The 17,855-nt window shown below is 49.0% G+C and overlaps 1 protein-coding gene across 2 annotated transcripts in view; it reads left to right on the top strand.

The window, feature by feature from the left end:
- The window catches only part of LOC119401731 (homeobox protein OTX2), a 188,959-nt gene extending 171,971 nt beyond the window's left edge, over positions 1-16,988 (top strand). For both annotated transcript variants that reach the window (XM_037668670.2, XM_037668671.2), the window contains 2 exons: positions 7,857-8,017; positions 15,648-16,988. In XM_037668670.2, coding sequence (XP_037524598.1) covers positions 7,857-8,017; positions 15,648-16,325 — 839 coding nt within the window. In that variant the 3' untranslated portion in view covers positions 16,326-16,988. The remainder of the gene's footprint in view (positions 1-7,856; positions 8,018-15,647) is intronic.
- The last annotated feature ends 867 nt before the right edge of the window (positions 16,989-17,855 follow it).

Consider the following 17,855-nt stretch of genomic DNA (forward strand, 5'->3'; position numbering starts at 1 on the left):
CCACGATGAATATACACAATTGAAATATGAAATATCGCTGAGAGATGGTTATATCTGAGGTTTTTAAAGTATTCGTTGTGACACCTTAGGCCTTGTTCAAGCTTGTACATGACCTGTGTTATATCCCGAGTTTCCATGTTCGCTGTCCGGAATGCTTGTATGTCGACTAATGTAATCCTCTCCGGGCTTTTACAGAATAAATAAACGAAAAAAAGTGTCCGTTCTAACCCAAGCAAAATGTAAAGTAAGATCACCAGTCGTTTATCGCATACTAGATTTACTGTCAGTTTGGGCGTGATTATGCGAGCCCTCACATGCGTGCACAAAGTGATCGGCAACCATGCACGCTGCAGCCATGGAAGAAATGCCATTCGGTGTCATCACTCTTCCCACAGGCACTTGCAGACTAATTGGTTCTGCTCGAAGCATACACATACCGCCTCGAAAACTCCCGAAAGCGTAAAAAACCAGCGTAGGGGAATCAATCAACTCGATCTTATCGAAACAGATTCACTGGTTAACGCCATTCGTTTAACAGGATCCGCAAGGCAATAGTATTATCAACCAGATCGGGTTCGATTAGAGCCGGCGAGAGCGTCTCGTTGTCGTCTTCTCCGCCCTCGAAACGCGTGCCGCTAAAGTGCAAGTTGATTCCGCGCGCAACAAAATCCTCCCCAAAGCCGATTGGCTCAGCAGCGGATTATCCGGATTGCGCCTGTCGCGAAGAGATACGAGCCGAGCCGCAGATCCTATCGGGAATCCGGCCGTGGCGGCGGACTCTTCCCGGCAGGTGGTAGCGCGCGATAGTGCCGTATTCGGTCAATCCCCATAGCTGATGTGCATGCTTCAGCGAGGGGTGATGCAGAGGAGGAGAAGGCTTGCTGCGCATCGGGCGCTACTAATTTCCATGCGTTCGAGATGCGAGAAGTGGCTTCCCTATTCAGAACGAATCGACGTGAAGGCATAAACGCTGCAGTTTGACTTCGACCGAGTGCGACTGATTAGTTTCCGATAGCGCGACTGTTCGAAGAACGTTTTGGTATGCATGGTTCTTCGTAAGGAAATGCCAGCAGCACTAAAGAAAACAGAAGAAACTGAGCCAGGAAAAAAAGAGACAGGAACAGGTAGGATGCATGGTGCACCATGCATGGTAGGATGCATGGTGGCACTGCTTATTTACCACAGTGGCATTAAATTTTCGTGAACGTTTAAGGTAAATACGATCACATGTACCTTTGGAAACACCCTTCTATCGTATATCTCTTAAGTTCTGAGCTTTGTTAGATATATATACACAGTACACCTTAAGGACACAGCAGGGTACCGATGAACTGTGCACGTGCTTTTATTGCTCGTGCTTTTGTCTTTCTGCTTTTATGCAAGATAACCAACCATGAGTACACCAAGTTAACCTCCCTGCTGTAATATACAAGAAGCATACGCAATGCCTTCGCTGACGTGTAAAGGCTTCCACAATCTCGTGGAACCTTTGCCGTAAGTCACTTTATATACCGTATAAGTTGCTGTTCTGATAGTGGACTCTTCATTGAAATGTCTCCGCACTGCCCGCGCCACTCGCGTCTCGGCACAATCGCTTTAGTACAGATCTGTAATGTACATGTCCTAATGTTTCTACTTGGTCGGATGTGCATGATGTGGCAATATCGGAAAATTCTGCAGTGAGGGGATGATAGTTGATCATTTCTATACTTGAAGTCATAAACGGTGGAATACTGTCTGTTTCTTTCATGTCGCGAAAAGCTGCGGGGAACAAGTTCTTCGGTGCCGATAAAGGCTACAAGTATGAATAATAGTAATCATCTCTCGAGGGAAGAGCAAGAGCATAATGAGAGCTGGAAGTTTTATTTGTGCAGATCCCCCTCGCACATCTGTCGCACAGTAGACGATGAAGCATGCACCCTTCCACACATGGAAAATGAGCGGCTCTATATATCCGATCCCCCTATATACCAATGTTGTCGCTCGTGACTCGGTATCTATCATCATCATCTTCGGCCTATATTAGGTCCACTGCAGGACGAAGACCTTTACTATTAATTTTCAATTTGCCCAATGTTTTGCTAGCTGATTCCACTCTATCCCTGCGAACTTAATTTCGTCGTTTCATCTTTCGGTAGTCCTCGGCAGCGTTCCCCATTCCTTGGTATCCACGGGCACAAAGAAATCACGACACCGCTAACGCCGTGGTGTCCTGACTTCTTTCTTGTGTCCGTGTTTGCACGCCCTGTCTTTTTAGAATGAATACTTACCAACTAACTGCATGAGCTCTTTGTTATTCGAAGTCCATTTCTTTTGAGTAATGTCAAGTGCAATGTCGTCTACCCCTTTTGCTCTTTGATCAGTATATAGTTACAGCTGGAGTAACGCTACAATGCTGTGCCGGTTGTGGACCGGCGTAGCGTTTACTAACTCATTCAGCCATCGCATTGGCATGGCAGATTCATCCATGTGCGAAAGCTGCAATTGTATAGAGACTATTGAACATCTCTTGTGCCATGGCACTGTGCCCAATTTGATGAAGATCGCCGGACTCTCCAGTGTACGTTGAATAGACTGGATGACCGGCCCTTTAATGAAGCAAAGATCTTAGGAGCCTGGTCGCGCAGCATATCAGCCCAGAAAGCCACACGAGCCCTCCTGCGGTACTTGAAATATTGAGCGACCGCCTGTGAAACTCGGCACTGTGTGTGTGATGTGACATGTGTCTATCCTTCTCTCTCTCTCTTTTACTCCTCTATCCCCCCTCCCAATGTGTAGGGTAGCAAATTGGACGCATTGTCTAGTTAATCTCCCTGTCTTTCCTACATTCCTTCTCTCTCTCTCCCATATAGTTACAGCTTGTATCTGTGTGTACAGTTGGTTATAATATGGCTACGTTACCACGCGTTATGGATGTCTATAACACTAGACCTCAATAATTGTATAAGAAAGGCAGCGGGCACTGATTTTCTCGGAATAACAGCGCAGTTTCCTACAGTTGGTGAAGAACTATAGAAGCCACCGGAGCGTTTATTTGACCTAACAAAATGTCGTTGTAGCAGCGAGCGCGAGTAACACCGTCATTTATTTACCAAGAGGGAAGCGGAAACAAGGTCGCAAAAACTACGGAAGCCCACAGAGTGCCACGGGTACACACACACACTACCGCGAACCGAAACCGAGCAAATCGGGCAAAAGCCTTTCCGACACACTCGCGCAAAAAGAAGCAGTTCTAGAAAAAAATCAAGATAACAAAAAGACAATATCGGAAGCGCAAACACGGTGCACGCGAGTATTTGCTCATACTTTGTTTTTTCTTCATCTGTACGCTCCACAGTGGGCACCGTAACTCTTCGGCTCTAATAGGATCGTCTTGGCATTTTCTTTCTTGCCATCACGCCCCGCTTTGCATCGTCGTCTCTCGTTCTTGCTGCGAGCCACGAATCCCACCGCTGTGAAAGACTAGCAAACGCAGGAATCGAGGAAGAAGGCAAGGTCTTCTTTCGTAGTCTTTTTTTTTTCTTTCTCACACGCAGTAAAGACGAGGACAAGTGCGAGCCAGTTTTCTTCTTTTCGTTTTAGAGATTCGTTATCTTTTCCTTACTTTTCCGCGGAAGAAGACTGCTCGGCCGCGCGGGCTGTGGGAGCGCTAGAGCGAGCGAGCGAATGTCCGCCGTCGTTGTGTCGCATAGTTTACGCAACCTGCTTGCTGCACGCGCGAGTCCGAGATGGCGGCCGAGATGAAAGGAACCCCGCAGGGGCTCGCCGCAGCGGCACAGACGGCCGCGGCGCCGCGCTGTACTCGCAGCTGGGTCCCTTGCCTGCCGTGGCCTAGCCGAGCCTCGCTGCGGCTGTGCGAGGACGCGCACGCGTGCATCGCCGATGCGTGGCGCTGCGCAACGCTGGGTGCGCAGCGCGCCGCGGCGCATTGTTCGCAGACGCGCGCCTTGCGAGCACGTGGCGCCACCCATAGGCGCTTTTGTGAAACTTCGCTCAGACTAGACTCCCACTGGTTTAGCGCGCCCACATCCTCCATGAGCGCGCCTCTGGGCATCTCATCGCAGGGATGGATCGTGGAAGTGGAACGTTCAGCTGTCATGTGGCACCGTACAGTGCGCGCCGTATGGGGCAGCCGCATCGGTTTATCCCAGTCTTTTAGCAAATTACGAAAATACGGTGCGCTCCTCCTTTCTCGCTCGTTGTGCTTTAGCCGCTCCCAGTTCCAAGGACACTGCGTCCCCCGAACGACAGGTTCCTCGTTAAAGGAGTCCTGACACAAAAGTTTTCACCCCGCGTTTTTTTGCTGCAATGTGTTGCTGGGGGCCTGTTAGTCATAACACGGCACATCGTTTGCTGCAGCGCGCGACAGATAATTAATTACAAGCTCCTCATTACCGACACAGCCTCAGTTTCGGTTTGACAGAGCTCCAAAAACGACAAGCCGCCGGGTGCAACTATCACCACCTAGCGAGTGAAACGCTCGGTCACGTGAGCACACAGAACAGTGACGCATTTCCGCGCGGTCTGTCGTCGCCGGGCTCATTGTCGTCTCATGGCGACGATTTTTTTGCGGCGGGGATGGAAGGAATTTTCTACGTGGCGAATCACTTCAGGTTTGACCCGCTGGCGAGGAGCGATTCGTCGGGAAGCGCGTCAAAACAGAAATGGCGGCTACGACGTCATCATAACTTGTACCGGCTGCAACGGTTACGTAGGGGAAGTAGGGCGGTCACCTCGGGTCACCTCCGAGGGTGTCAATGCAATAGGTGCGGCCTATAATGCTGGATCGCGCTCGCGAACTTCAAAATTCATATAAAATACCTTCCAAGCTTTATTCGCTGTCGATATTTTGCAGGTGGTACACGCACGTACACGGGAATCGATCCAGCAGGCTATCTCGGCCGCGAAATTTTGTGTCAGTACCCCTTTAACAATGCGTACGCTGACGGGCGACAATGAGGCGTGACAACTCCACAATAATTAAAAAAAAAGCACTTGTGGTGTTGGCGTTCCTTCACTGGAATTAGGAGCAGCAAAATCACAACGAGCGAGAAAGGCGGAGCGGTACGGGAATACCGTACCGCATTTCCGTAACTTGCTAAAAGACTGTTGAGCACGGGGGACGGAACAACAAAAGGTTAGGTGCTCGGAGGAATGAATAAACTACGAGAGTCTGGAGACAGCATTACGTCACTGCGCCACGCAACCTGCACTGATAAGTGAACTTTCTGTGAAGTCCATCCCTTCAGTTTCTTCGTCGCAATTTTGGCAGAACACGCGACTGTTTGTTCGGCTGCGCTGCGCTGAATTTTCGGGTGATGTTTCAGCAATCACTGATGGAGCTACCGTAGTGAATTCGGAGGAGAAGAAACTGCCGTGGTTGAACTTGGTTAAACAAATAAACTGGCAAGTTTGGACAGATGCCCTCATACATTACAGAAATTACTTGGAACGTGGCCTGAAAAGAATCTTAAGCAAAAGGCGAACACCTTCCTGAAAGACGTCTTAGTGGACACCGTAATAGATAAGCGCGCGTGATGAATGGCTGTGTGAATTCAGCTACGAAATGTGCCAGTACGTATACTGTGGGCAGAATTAGAAATGTGTGCGTGTGAACTTCTGCAAGCGAACTGTACATTCATCATCAGCCTGTCTACGCCCACTGCAGGGCAAAGGCCTCTCCCATGTTCCGCCAATCAACCCGGTCCTCTGCTTTCTGTTGCCACGTTATACCTACAAACTTCTTAATCTCATCTACCCACCTAATTTTCTGTCTTCCCCTCACGCGTTTGCCCTCTCTTGGAATCCAGTCAGTTACCCTTAATGACCACCGGTTATCCTGCCGACGTGCTACGTGCCCGGCCCATATCCATTTCTTCTTAATTTCAACTATGATATCCTTAACCCCCGTTTGTTCCCTGACCCTCTGCTCTCTTCCTGTCTCTTAAGGTTACACCTATCATTTTCCTTTCCATCGCTCGCTGCGTCGTCCACAATTTAAGTTGAACCCTCTTTGTAAGTCGTCAGGTTTCTGCTCCGTAGGTAAGTACCGGTAAGATGCAGCTGTTATATACCTTCCTCTTGAGAGATAGTGGTATACTACCATTCATGATTTGATAATGCTTGCCGAATTAATCCCATCCTTATTCTTCTAGTTATTTCACTCTCATGGTTCGGCTCCGCGGTTACTACCTGTCCTAAGTAGACGTACTCCTTTACAACTTCCAGCGTCTCGCCACCTATATATCGCAAAGCGCTGTTCTCTGCCAAGATTGTTCCACATTACTTTAGTTTTATGCATATTAACTGTACATTACCATGTTATTTTTTTTAACTTGTTTCAGTTTGCTATATGCCTTTTCTTTACTTCATTTTTATTTTGAGTAACCACTTCTTTTTTTCTTTTTAGCCGCCGAACTTATAGAAATGGAGTAGCCGAGGTAATATAAACGTCAACCTCTCCACAGCAAGCCAGTTAAAACGGAAAGTTTGTCGGTTTTACTTGCTTTGGGAATGGACGAGCGACCATTGATTCGTAGGGATTTAACTTCATTGGATGTCTTGGTTTAGGCAAGGAAGAGGCTTTGCGCTCTCGAACGGTGGAATCCTGTCGGAAAGCCTCCAGCGTTGAGCTGTTGTCTTGCGCGTTACTGCAAGTTGTTCACATTTGCGGAGATGCATGCGAGCGCGCCTTTTCTTCAGCGCGACCAGCGTTGAAGCTCTGAGACTAGCTTTCGCTGAAGCTGATTGGCCGGCGCTTCGATGACACGCGATAGGCGTGGAACGAAGCACGTGATCAATGCGCTCATACGCTAGAAAAACGTTGTCGCAAACCCATCGGCGAGAAATTAGCGCCATCTCTAGGGCAATGTGTAAATCAGTTTCTGCGGCGCTTACGCAGCTCAGAGACGCTGGCGCGACCTTCGCTGAGCTTGAAGGTCAGATTCACCGAACCAGGAGTTTTCTGTACGGCGCTATAATATAGCGTTGCAGGGGATAACATTAGCTGTTCAACTCGTGGTTATCACCGTTACATGTGGTTGCTTAAATGTTTTTACTTCGTGCTGTACAACTTCTGAACAGTTTGGCTTACAGTGATACACTCCGAATACACCACAGTTTATAATATTACGTCTCCTCCTGATCGGTCACATTGTGAGTTTGGTTATTTATGCAATCAGGCAGAACTCTGGTCAGGGAAAGTTGGGAAATCGCCCTATATAATCTTACTCTGGCCAGCTACTCAGCTCCATGGCATTGAAGCAAGTGAAAAAAGAAACTATTAGTATTTTGATGATTAACAATAGTAACACTAAAAGGCACTAAAGAGAAACATAATTTTTCTCGTATTAGTAAATTCCTCTTTCATAATACCAAAATCACCGCACTTGCCGCGAGAAGACGCTTGGTAAGCGAGAGAACGTACATAACGAAAATGCGGGTGGCGACGCCACCTTGGAAATTCCCGCACCAATCGCCATGACGTCATAGATTTTGCCGGCGTCTACATAGATCCTGTATACGTAGTTCCTAATCAGTAAAAATGGAGTACATTGTCCTCTGAGGGGGCCACAGACATATCAAGCTTCAGGCAATTTCCTTGAGCCAATATCGCGAAAATGCGTTAAATACTTTGAATTTTGTGACGTCACGCGCCAAGATTTCGACGCGAAACCTAAAAGTGATACTTTAAGCTTGATTTCCTCCTGTATATATGAACCTATGATGGTGAAATTAGCGACACTAGAGTTATCAAAGTGCAAATTATCAATCTAAACCGACTCATTGCTTCACTTTAGCGTCTCTTTATTGCATGTGCACGACTAACGGTGCCGTTTCCCTTTCCATCTTTGCAGCGTCAGGACCAGCTCCCCGCAAGCAGCGGCGCGAACGGACGACGTTCACGCGGGCCCAGCTGGACGTTCTGGAGGCGTTGTTCAGCAAGACCCGCTACCCTGACATTTTCATGCGCGAAGAGGTCGCGCTCAAGATCAACCTTCCGGAGTCCAGGGTTCAGGTGAGCGTAAACCTCGTGTCTCTGTTCATTGTTTTCTGTGCCATACCAGGACCAGCGTTGCCAAATCAAAACGATAAAAAATAGCCAAGAATTTGGAAAAACTAGCCAAAAAGTAGCCAACTTGAGCCCAGGGTAGTAAAAGTAGCCACGTGTCTGTGAGAACAACTGGGACAACGTCATTTAAATGACTAAAAGCAATAGCCTTTTGGTGCAAATGTCAGGAAATGCACAAAGAACCCCTAAAAATCATAATTGCATAGATCAAGAGCATAAATAATTTCGGGCTGAATGACGAAGTTTCTTGCGTTGGTACTGAAGTTACGCTCTTTTCACACGCCTAGCATGACTTTTCTTAAAAGGACTAGAACTACCAGCCTTGAGGCGGCAATAAAAGTGCGTACTGCATCAGTGCACTCAAAATCACACTTGCTAGGATTGAAGCATAAATTGTAGTCACTTCGGAACCGCTTCTCGCGCGGTGACAAAGAACCCCATTAAACCTATCTTTACACAGGGCTGGCCTGGCGATATCGCCTTTATGTCAATCTAGTGTAAAATAGACACTATTGAACATAATTTCTTTACATGTGGCGGATATTCATTGCCCAGAAAAATAATTCTCGCTAATCCGCTTTCCCAAATAAGATTAAACTTGAGAAATCATACTCAATTACGTAGTCAGGATATTGCCACAATTAAGGATGCCTTTGATGGGGTGTGATATTTTATTCAAATTACTAAACGTATACCATTTTAATCTCGATTTTTACAAATGTATACGTAAAGCAATAAATAAAGTGCATTAAAATCTAGTGTTATGTCCATTCTAAACTGTTCTGGTCAAGTTAATGCAGCTGTCTGGTCCGCTTGAGCAATCTGGCAGTAAATACGCTCACCACAACTTTTATATATTGCCTTTAATTTAATTGGTTTTTAGATCATTATACGCTATTCAAATTATTATATAAATGTTTAGATGGTGAAGTCAAGGCCAATTCTGTAAAGTTAGTATGGGCCATATTTGTGAGGGAACAAACAAACATATTCGCGGGCTCCAATCAGTACCAAATTCTAAAAAAATGGCCCAGACAGTTCGCGGATATCCGATTTCTAATGTCGATCAGTGCAGAGCATTCTTGACGCGGAGCGCTTTCTATTCTCCTGCTCGCTTCCAATTGCAGTTTAAACTGGTATTACTATTCAGCAATAGCCTGGTTTGCGAAATGCGGCCCCATGCAACAGCTTTTCCCCGACTCCCAGCCACTATCCAAATGTCGTTTATTTTATGTAGCGCAAGAGCGAAATTCAATTTTGAGGGCCGGAAACACTCCTTGGCCACCATGTTTTGACACCGCACAGCGGCTGCGACATCACAAGATATTGATAATTTCGTTCAAATCGAGGTAACAAGAAACTGGCCAAAGACTATAGCCAAGTAGCCAAGGTGTTTCTTCTGCCACCACCGGCGTAAAAAAGTAGCCAGATTGGCGCAAAGTAGCCAAACCTGGCAACCCTGACCAAGACACTGAAATCTTTTTAGTGTCTTCATAGGCTCTTTCATTCGCTCATTTCCCTTTCCAAGTATATAGGGCAGCGAACTGGAGGCCTACGCTATGCTTAACCTTCCTATCTTTACCTTTCTCTCTCTTTCTTCACACTTATGGTCACAAGGTTCCACTGGCGTAACCGGGGGCTGCCGTAACCAAGAGAAAAGGGGGCCGGGGGTGACCGGTGGCCTGGACTGTGGTTTACATGGCATCTCTAATAACGCCTTAGCAGGAACTTGACAACTTTTCTAACTTGGGTTATAGTATAGACTCTGAGACGGCCGATCAGCTGCAATTATTCCCACCCGAGTTTCTCGCTCGCTTCACGCTCGAGTTCCAGCTCAAGCGTAATCCCCTGAAATCACACCCCGAAATTTTCCGCTGTGGTTTGGCGGCCAAAACAGCCTGCGAGGAAAATCCTAATCGGCTATTCATGAGAGGGGCGCGACACGAGCCACACAGTCCGCTCCCGCCCACCAGACCAGCTGGGCGGGGAGGCGTGTATAGGCTTCGCGTGAAACTGCGCCAGCGCCACGCCGGGGCTTTCGACGGCATCGTTCCGGTGTGGGTTTTCCGCGCACGCTGGGAGAGTCGGGGAACCAGGCTTGAACCCCGGGCACGGTGCTTGCGCCCATCCGCTCTGCCACCGAACCGTTGTGTCGTAGAGCCACGAGGAGGATAAGCGTGAAGGTGCTAGTCGCTGCGCGGCGGTTTGTCGTCGGCTGTAACAGCTCGTTCACGCGCACGGACGCACAGACGCGCGGGCACATTCACGCACGCACACAGACAGATTCCGGTTTCAATTACAGGCAGGGAACGACCGACGACTCCCTTAGGCACACACGCACGCAGTGGTGTGCACAGGGGGGTGACATTTCCTCGGGGTCGCTCGCTCTGTGTCATGCAAATGGCCTCCTCCCTGCAGTCGTGTCTTGCCGACACGCGGTATGGGAGAACACAGAGTAAAAACGCTGTGGGGGTGGTGGGGGCTGGAAGGGCACGTGATGGGACCGTACTCGACACAATGCGTGCTGAGAGCCATCGTCGAGAGACACCCGATCCTGCACACTCACTCAGACGAAAGAACGAACGCCCGTGCGAACACGATGACCGCATGCCACTCTGGTGCAGGGTAGTTGGAAGCACTGCCGGCCGCAGTGGCGCCCCGTCGCGGTGGAAACTCGCGACATAAACGGGAGCAAAAAAAAGCTGCACGCAAGGGAATCTTGGTTGAATGCTGCGGTGGGCAGTCCTTGTAACTATATATCGACACTCACACAGGGTGCCGCGCGCCAGATGCAATCTCGCGTGCCTGCATATATATAGGCTTACGTTTCTTGAAGCACCGTCAGGGTATACCTTGTAGAAGCTGGTGTTCGCGTGCAGGGTCGCGACCGCGATCTGTAGCAGTCGGGAGGGTGGGAGTTGGTTTTCTTTCTCGAGGTAAACCCTATGTCCGGAAAGCGCACAAAGCGAAGTTGGCGAAAAAAACAAGGTCGCCATGGCTATTCTTCCCATGCGGTGGTCCAGACCGTATCACTCGGTGGCATTTCCGGGTTGACCACCTGTCAGTTCGAAAGTTGAGGGCGTTCTTCCAGTAGTATATGTGCATACTTGCTTAGCTATAATTGCCTCTCGTTGAAATCAAACATTGCGCATTTATTTAACAAAGTAAAGAAGAAATTTCCTGATGAGGCAAACTTGTTCAAACGAAAGCCCTAATGTTCTTGAAAGGCTGGTGTGTACATCGTCATGTATATCAAAAACAAAAGAGGTTATGTAAGTTTGCCACAACCAAATGCGTATTCTAAGGCTGTTCGCCTGGGCCGCTCAAGTTTTGGAAGTAGAATGGTCGTGGTTGTTATGGAGGCAGTACGTTGTTTGGCGAGCAAGCGGTCGTGGTTGACAGAGTCCTATTCGGGTGAGCCATGCTAGTATTCAGCACTCAGTATTACTAATTTGACTCGCTGAATGCACGCATTGGCCGGGGTCGACTGCTGTCGACTACGTCACGTTTGGGACCAGGACGTTTGGGCTGCCGTTGCTAATTCTTTCTTTGTCATCCTCTTCAGAATTTCTTTTCAGGGCCTCTTCTTCGGCCAGCATACAACGTATTTCTTTTGCCTGCGTAGGCATTTATCACACAAAGCTGTCAGAAATGTTCTTTCGTGGGATCCTTCTTGACGTGTCGATGGCGGCCGTTGCGTCTACTGAAACTCGAAATTCTGTGTGCATAGGTTCCTGAAATTAAGGGTAAAATAGGCTGATGTAAATTGACCGCCTACACCCTGCACTTCCGATTCCAAGCTCTATAGAGTCTATGACAACAACGTTCATTCGCTGACGTGTAGAGATGGCACGCGCGGATCTCAATCCAACTGACTGTGTGTAGTTTAGCAGATGCTGGGCGGTATTGTATACAAACCTTCGACATGTGACTGTCCGACTAATCGGCAGACAACGTTGCGGCGATTATGAATCCTGTAGACGCAGCTGACGTCAGGCAATGACACAGCTACCATATTCCAACACAAAGCGGCTTATTCTCAAGATCTGCAATACGCGTAGAATTCTTACATAAGTACCGCCTTCAAAATTGCACTGCATGCGCCGGTCCTTACTGCATTAAAAGCTAGCCCCCGGTAGACGCCGATACTGTAATTTCGCCAACATCGTGACGTCAGGAACATGGGTGGGCGTATAAAAATAATTGGCCGACGTATATAGTATATGTGTGCAAATCAACTTGGAGTGGACGGTGGTGTTTCTACCACAGGTGTAACAGCAAGTGAGGTAACCTAGAGTAAGTACATGGCAGGTTATCGTCACGCCTGTATATTTCTTGCGCTTTTATTATGAGTATACAACAAAAGGTTCGTCACTTATCTTTGTTTTGGGAAGCAATTAACAGGCGCAGAACTATACTTTCCAAACTACTTTGGGTCCATCAGAGGACACTGTGGAAATCTCACGCACAGTGCATACCCAGTACACTGCGCGCTTTCCGTAAGGACTTTCTGAACTCTTCAAACTTCAAACCTTCAGACTTCAAACCCAAGCGGAGGAAGTTTTCTGCACCAGCGATCCAATCGCATTAGGCACAGAGCGGGGAAGTTGATCCACTGATCTTCGATAACCGCATCTATGTCTTATCATGGCACACATGGGCAGCCTCTTCGCGAGTAAGCCCTTGACCACCAACTTGGTCACTTGCCTCTGAATTCTTAGTTTGTCACCTGAAGATTTGACTCTGGGTGTATAGAAATTATTACTCATTTCCTTTTTATCCATTCAGAGGAGATTTAGTCCAACATCTCCCGAGCCACAGCCATCATCCACGCTTTATCTCGTGGCCACAGTACACCGTAAAATATAAACAAATATTGAGGAAAGAAAAATGGGTACGTAGTATGGCAACAAGAGCAGCAGCAGCAACATTTGGCGCTATAGCCAGAAAGGCACGATTTCTTTCAAAGAGCGACTTCGCGCCAACTACAGCCCCTGCATCCCTTATCCTCTGTCTCCTCTCTCTCAGTTTCTGTACACTTTCGCCGGACCCGGGACGTCAAAAGACCGCCGCCAGCGCCGCGCGCCGAACCCTCCCGGGCTCTTGTTTGCGCAGGGACACCTACTATCTCCCGCGTGCAGCCAGTCTCCTTTAGTACACCGCTCCGTGACGTGCTCTACAGTCGTCACGGCGAGGTGTGCGGGATGACGAAGAGGAGCAAGCACCGTCACTTCTCCCTTCCAAAAGAAACCTCTTTTTCTGTTTATTCAAGCAGCGTGATCTTCCCAACAAGAACACCCTCCCCCACCCTTTTCCTCTGTACTTTTTTTTTAGTTTAAACAAGAAAGTGCCGATCGGGAGCGGAACCAGTGCGGACGCGTTCTTTTGCGCGCTTCGAAAGCTTGCTCACGCTCGCACAAACACACGAACACCCGCACTTCCATGCGATGCCTTCTTTTCTGTGCGTGCATCGGTGGCCAGCCACTGTATCGCGTGGTCCTCGCTGATCCCACGGCCCTACCACCGCGCTTGCCAGCATTTGCGCGGCGTCGAGGCTATTTGCGGGGTGTTATCGGCATCCTCCCATCACGAAGTGTGTTAGGCGAGGACACGGAATCGGAGGGGGAGGTTGGGAGGAGGGGGGTGTTCAAACTGTAACAGCTATCGCTGTTGCTACTCGCTGAAAGGGGGGAGTGAGGCATGCAGAGAGAGAGAGGGAATATGTCTCCTTCTGTTGTCCCTCGTACCCTCCCCTCGCGGCTAAGCCTAGAGGTAGGCTTTCTGCGTGGCCGAGCAAGCACATCTTACCAGGAGACCCGGCAGGGAACTGCCCTTCCCTTACTTCCTTGTAAGGTCTCGCGCCCAGCCAAAGCCGTACCGCTTAATGCAGAACGAAAAAGGTCTCTATTCGTCTGCGGCCGGTTCGGTTTCACTTCACTTCACCACCCGTTGAACAGAGCATACCGCCGCTTATTTCGTGCTCCGTGAACTGTGCCGTAGTCCGGGAGGAGTTTGGGCGGCAAAGTTCAAGAGACTGCGGACGCGTTTGTCTGTCTGCGGTGTGTGTGACCGATGCGTGGCGCTGTAGTGCGCGTTGAGGTCGCGAGCGGACCAAGGAATAAACCTTTTAACGCCCCGCCGGAAGGCATATAAGAACGGCCCACCAAGGAGGACGATTGTCGATGTACTGCTACACACTTTGCAACGAGCAATATAGTGGAGGTATATATACTATAGAGTGGGTGTGACCCCCGCGGTGTCGGCTCGGTGCCGTTTTTTTCTCGCTTGGTTGGCGTTTGGCGCGCGATGGAGCGTGAACTATACGCTCGTGTGCTGAGTGTTATGGGCGTGTGTGTAAGCTTTTGAAGTCGGCGGCATGCTGCTTCGAAGCGAATTAACCGGTGGTTCAATCGGCTATTGCCCGGGCAATGTCGGGTGTTCCTTCTTCGTTTGCCGACACAGACTTGGAGAGAAGACTGAAGTTCTATGTTCAAAAACACTTGTAAGAGTGACTTGGGATTGTGTACTTATGGATGGATAAGTCATCTGCTGTACCTACTATTTTCCAACCAGTTTACCGTCCTACATGAAGAAATCAAGCTTCTAAATGTGTTTTGAAATGTCTGGATTTTCTGTTTGAGTGTACAAAATTCTTTGTAAAGTGCGAATGCATAGTAAAATGGGCGAACATTTTATTTCAGGGCAGTTTTTGGCAGCTATAATATGATTAAACCCTGTAGGAAAGAAGAATTTTTTCGAGGGGCTTGTTTCCTTGTTAGACGCAAATAAAAGAATCCAGCAGTCAATAAGGCGAAGGAAGGTATTGGGGACATTAACTGTTGTAGTCAACTGCGGTGCTGTAATAGTGGAGTCAATTAAATTGAACTAAAGTCGACGAAAAATCACCGTTTCTGTCAGTGGGGAAGGGCCTTGCGTCGTATCTCAATTAGTAGGGCATCGAACGCGTAATTCTAAGGTAGTGCGTTCGGATCCCACCGTAGGAAAGGGTGATTTTTCGTCCACTTTAATTCATTTTCAGTTTACGCCATAATTACCACACTACAGTAAAAGACAACAGTTAGTGCCCCGATACTTTCCTTGGCCTAATTGTCTGTGGATTTATTCGGTTGTCTAACGTTGTATCTTGAAGGGCAGACAATGCCTGCTAAAAACACTGTCATTTGAGTTTTAGTAACATCAGCTACATTTGCATTTAGAGAGCAGTCTCTGAAGTTATAATAACTTCCTATAGATTATTAGTAAATTTCCAAGAACTAAATGTATATTCGCAGCTTCCGTATATCGCTTCCGTATATCGCTTCCGTATATCGCTACAAAAAGGCTTCCGTATATCGCTACATAATGGTAACACTCGATTATTATTGCATTTTAAAAACACATTTCTTAACTTTACTGGATAGAGTAGTGTGCAGCTGGTTATAAAGTTGTCGCGAGGAAAATCAATTAGGCCGGAAAGACGGCTTTCGCTTTAGAGTTGTGTCAGGTAAATGCATGAGGGACCGTGTCACATTTTCTTCTCTGTCAAACTACATGTACTTCACATGTACGCTTGCAGGTGTGGTTCAAGAACCGTCGCGCCAAGTGCCGCCAGCAGCAGCAACAGCAGCAGAACGGCTCCGCTTCCTCCAAGCCCCGACCCAAGAAAGCCAAGAGTCCTGCGCCGTCCTCCAGCCCGACGTCGTCGAGTCGGGGCGAGTCCCCGTACAAGCCTTCGGCGCTCGTCGCCTCCTCCCCGCTGGCTAGCGCCGCCGCGTCGCCGCTCCACCAACAGCCCAGCGCCATCTGGAGTCCCGCGGCCATCAGTCCAGCCGTGGCTGAGCTCATGAACGCCCACCAGCGGTCCCCCTACCACGCGGGCGCCGCCACGTCAGCCCCTTCGCACGTCGTCCAAGGACCAGCCGTGTCCGTGAGCCAGAGCACCCTATCGGCCGGTGGACCTCAGCACGGGCCGCCTCACTCGCTCCAGACAGGAAGTTGCTACGCCCCCGCGGTACCCTACGCGTCGCCGCACTACTACACCGGCATGGACTACCTGAGCGGCCAGATGCACCAGACGCCGCCGCCCCCGCCGCACGCCTCGTCCCTGCAAGGTCCGCACCCCACGTCTCACCATCAAGACCGACCCGGGGTGTTGAGTACGCGGACACCTCCTGCTGGTGACTGCCTGGAGTACGGCGCCTCGTCGGCGGGTGAGAAGGCGAGTGGTGGTCCCTGGAAGTTCCAGGCTCTCTGAGGGCCAACAAAAACAGCAGACCCCGCGGTGTGCGTGTGTTTGTGGGGGCGGGTGGGCTCCTCTCGCGCGTGTTTGTTACCCATCACGCTTGAAGCAGCCTGCGAGTATGTGCACCGCCCTCTTGTGATACGCCCGGGACAATCGCATCGCTTCGTCACTTCTTCTTCATGTGCGTCTGTGTGTATGGATGTGCGTGTGCATGTGCGTGTGTACATATGGAACATTTTGTAGAGGGCAACCCGTCGTCGACAGTGTCGTCGAAGGTCCCACGAATGGCGGGCACATCTCATTTGGACCTCAACTTGCGCTGTCTGCCATGAACTGAAGTCAACGGAGAGATAGGAGAACATATAGGAGGTGCGCGGTCGCTCTCCAAATGCCAATCCCAAGCTCTCCTCCGCTTCACACTTTACCGCCATCAGCCACCAAGTAAACGAATCAGATACCGTCAACTAGCTACGGCAGTCGACCATCAGCGACATCAAAAGCAGCAGCAGTGGCATTACCATCAGCAAGTCTCCAAGGTGGTCCCCATTCTTTTAACACAGCCGGCAGTGTGCCAGTGCGTGTGGCAAGCAAGCGCTTCGTCTCGTGTTGTTACGGGAACGCTAGACGCTTGACTTTCAGCTAAGCTTCTATTTAAGCTGTAAATAAAAATCGAAAACACAAAAAAAATGGATAGGATGAAAAAGAATGTGTGCTGGACTTCAGTTATACTTTGCAGCCGGTGCACGATATTGCTTCTCGTGTGAACCGGTGCTCATGACGCGAACGCGAGTGCCTTTTTCTCGGACAATCCGAGTGAGTCAATAGTTAGGGAAATATGTCTACGCTCACAGTTTCATCGATAAACATACTTCAGCCGTCTGACATAAAGCTCGGAAGAGGTGCTCTTAACGCGAAAGCCTTAGATATGCTCAATCAAAAAGGGAAAGTGGTCGTCGGAGTCAAGACGAGTAATGCAAAAAAAATCATGTAATGACGTCATCACGACGTCACGGGTCACCAAAATCTGTGACGTCATCGTGTAGACTCATAAACTGACGTCACATATGATGGCGTCATCACATGAAATCGTCGCCCATCTCGCCAAAGGTGGGCCCATCTCAAAGGCACTGCAAAGCCACGTGAGGTGCAGAAAGCTTGCGATACCTCCGATCCCGGAGGCAGTGCAAAAGCACGCTGCAGAATGCCTTCGGGTGGTATCAATACAATCGGCTGAGCTGAAAAAGATAGCTTTCGCCTTCGAGTCGTCTTGGCAAATGCCTAAGGGATCGCATGACCTTTTTTTGCTCTAGAGACCATAGTTAAGTACCTGGAGTCACAACGGACACCTGGTGCCACTAGATATATGAGAACCATCAAGATCTATTTGATACAGTTTCTGTAGGCTTAACGAGATGCTTCTCTAGGGCGTGTAGGGACCCGTTTAACCATTTCTGGCAGTGGCGAAACCATTTCCTCGTGACACTAAAAGAAAAAAAGTTTCGTCGCCTTTCCTCTCAAGATGCAGTCGGGTTTATTTTCACT

Source organism: Rhipicephalus sanguineus, chromosome 8 (assembly GCF_013339695.2).
Source record: "Rhipicephalus sanguineus isolate Rsan-2018 chromosome 8, BIME_Rsan_1.4, whole genome shotgun sequence".
In the NCBI taxonomy this organism is placed as follows: Eukaryota; Metazoa; Arthropoda; class Arachnida; order Ixodida; family Ixodidae; genus Rhipicephalus; species Rhipicephalus sanguineus.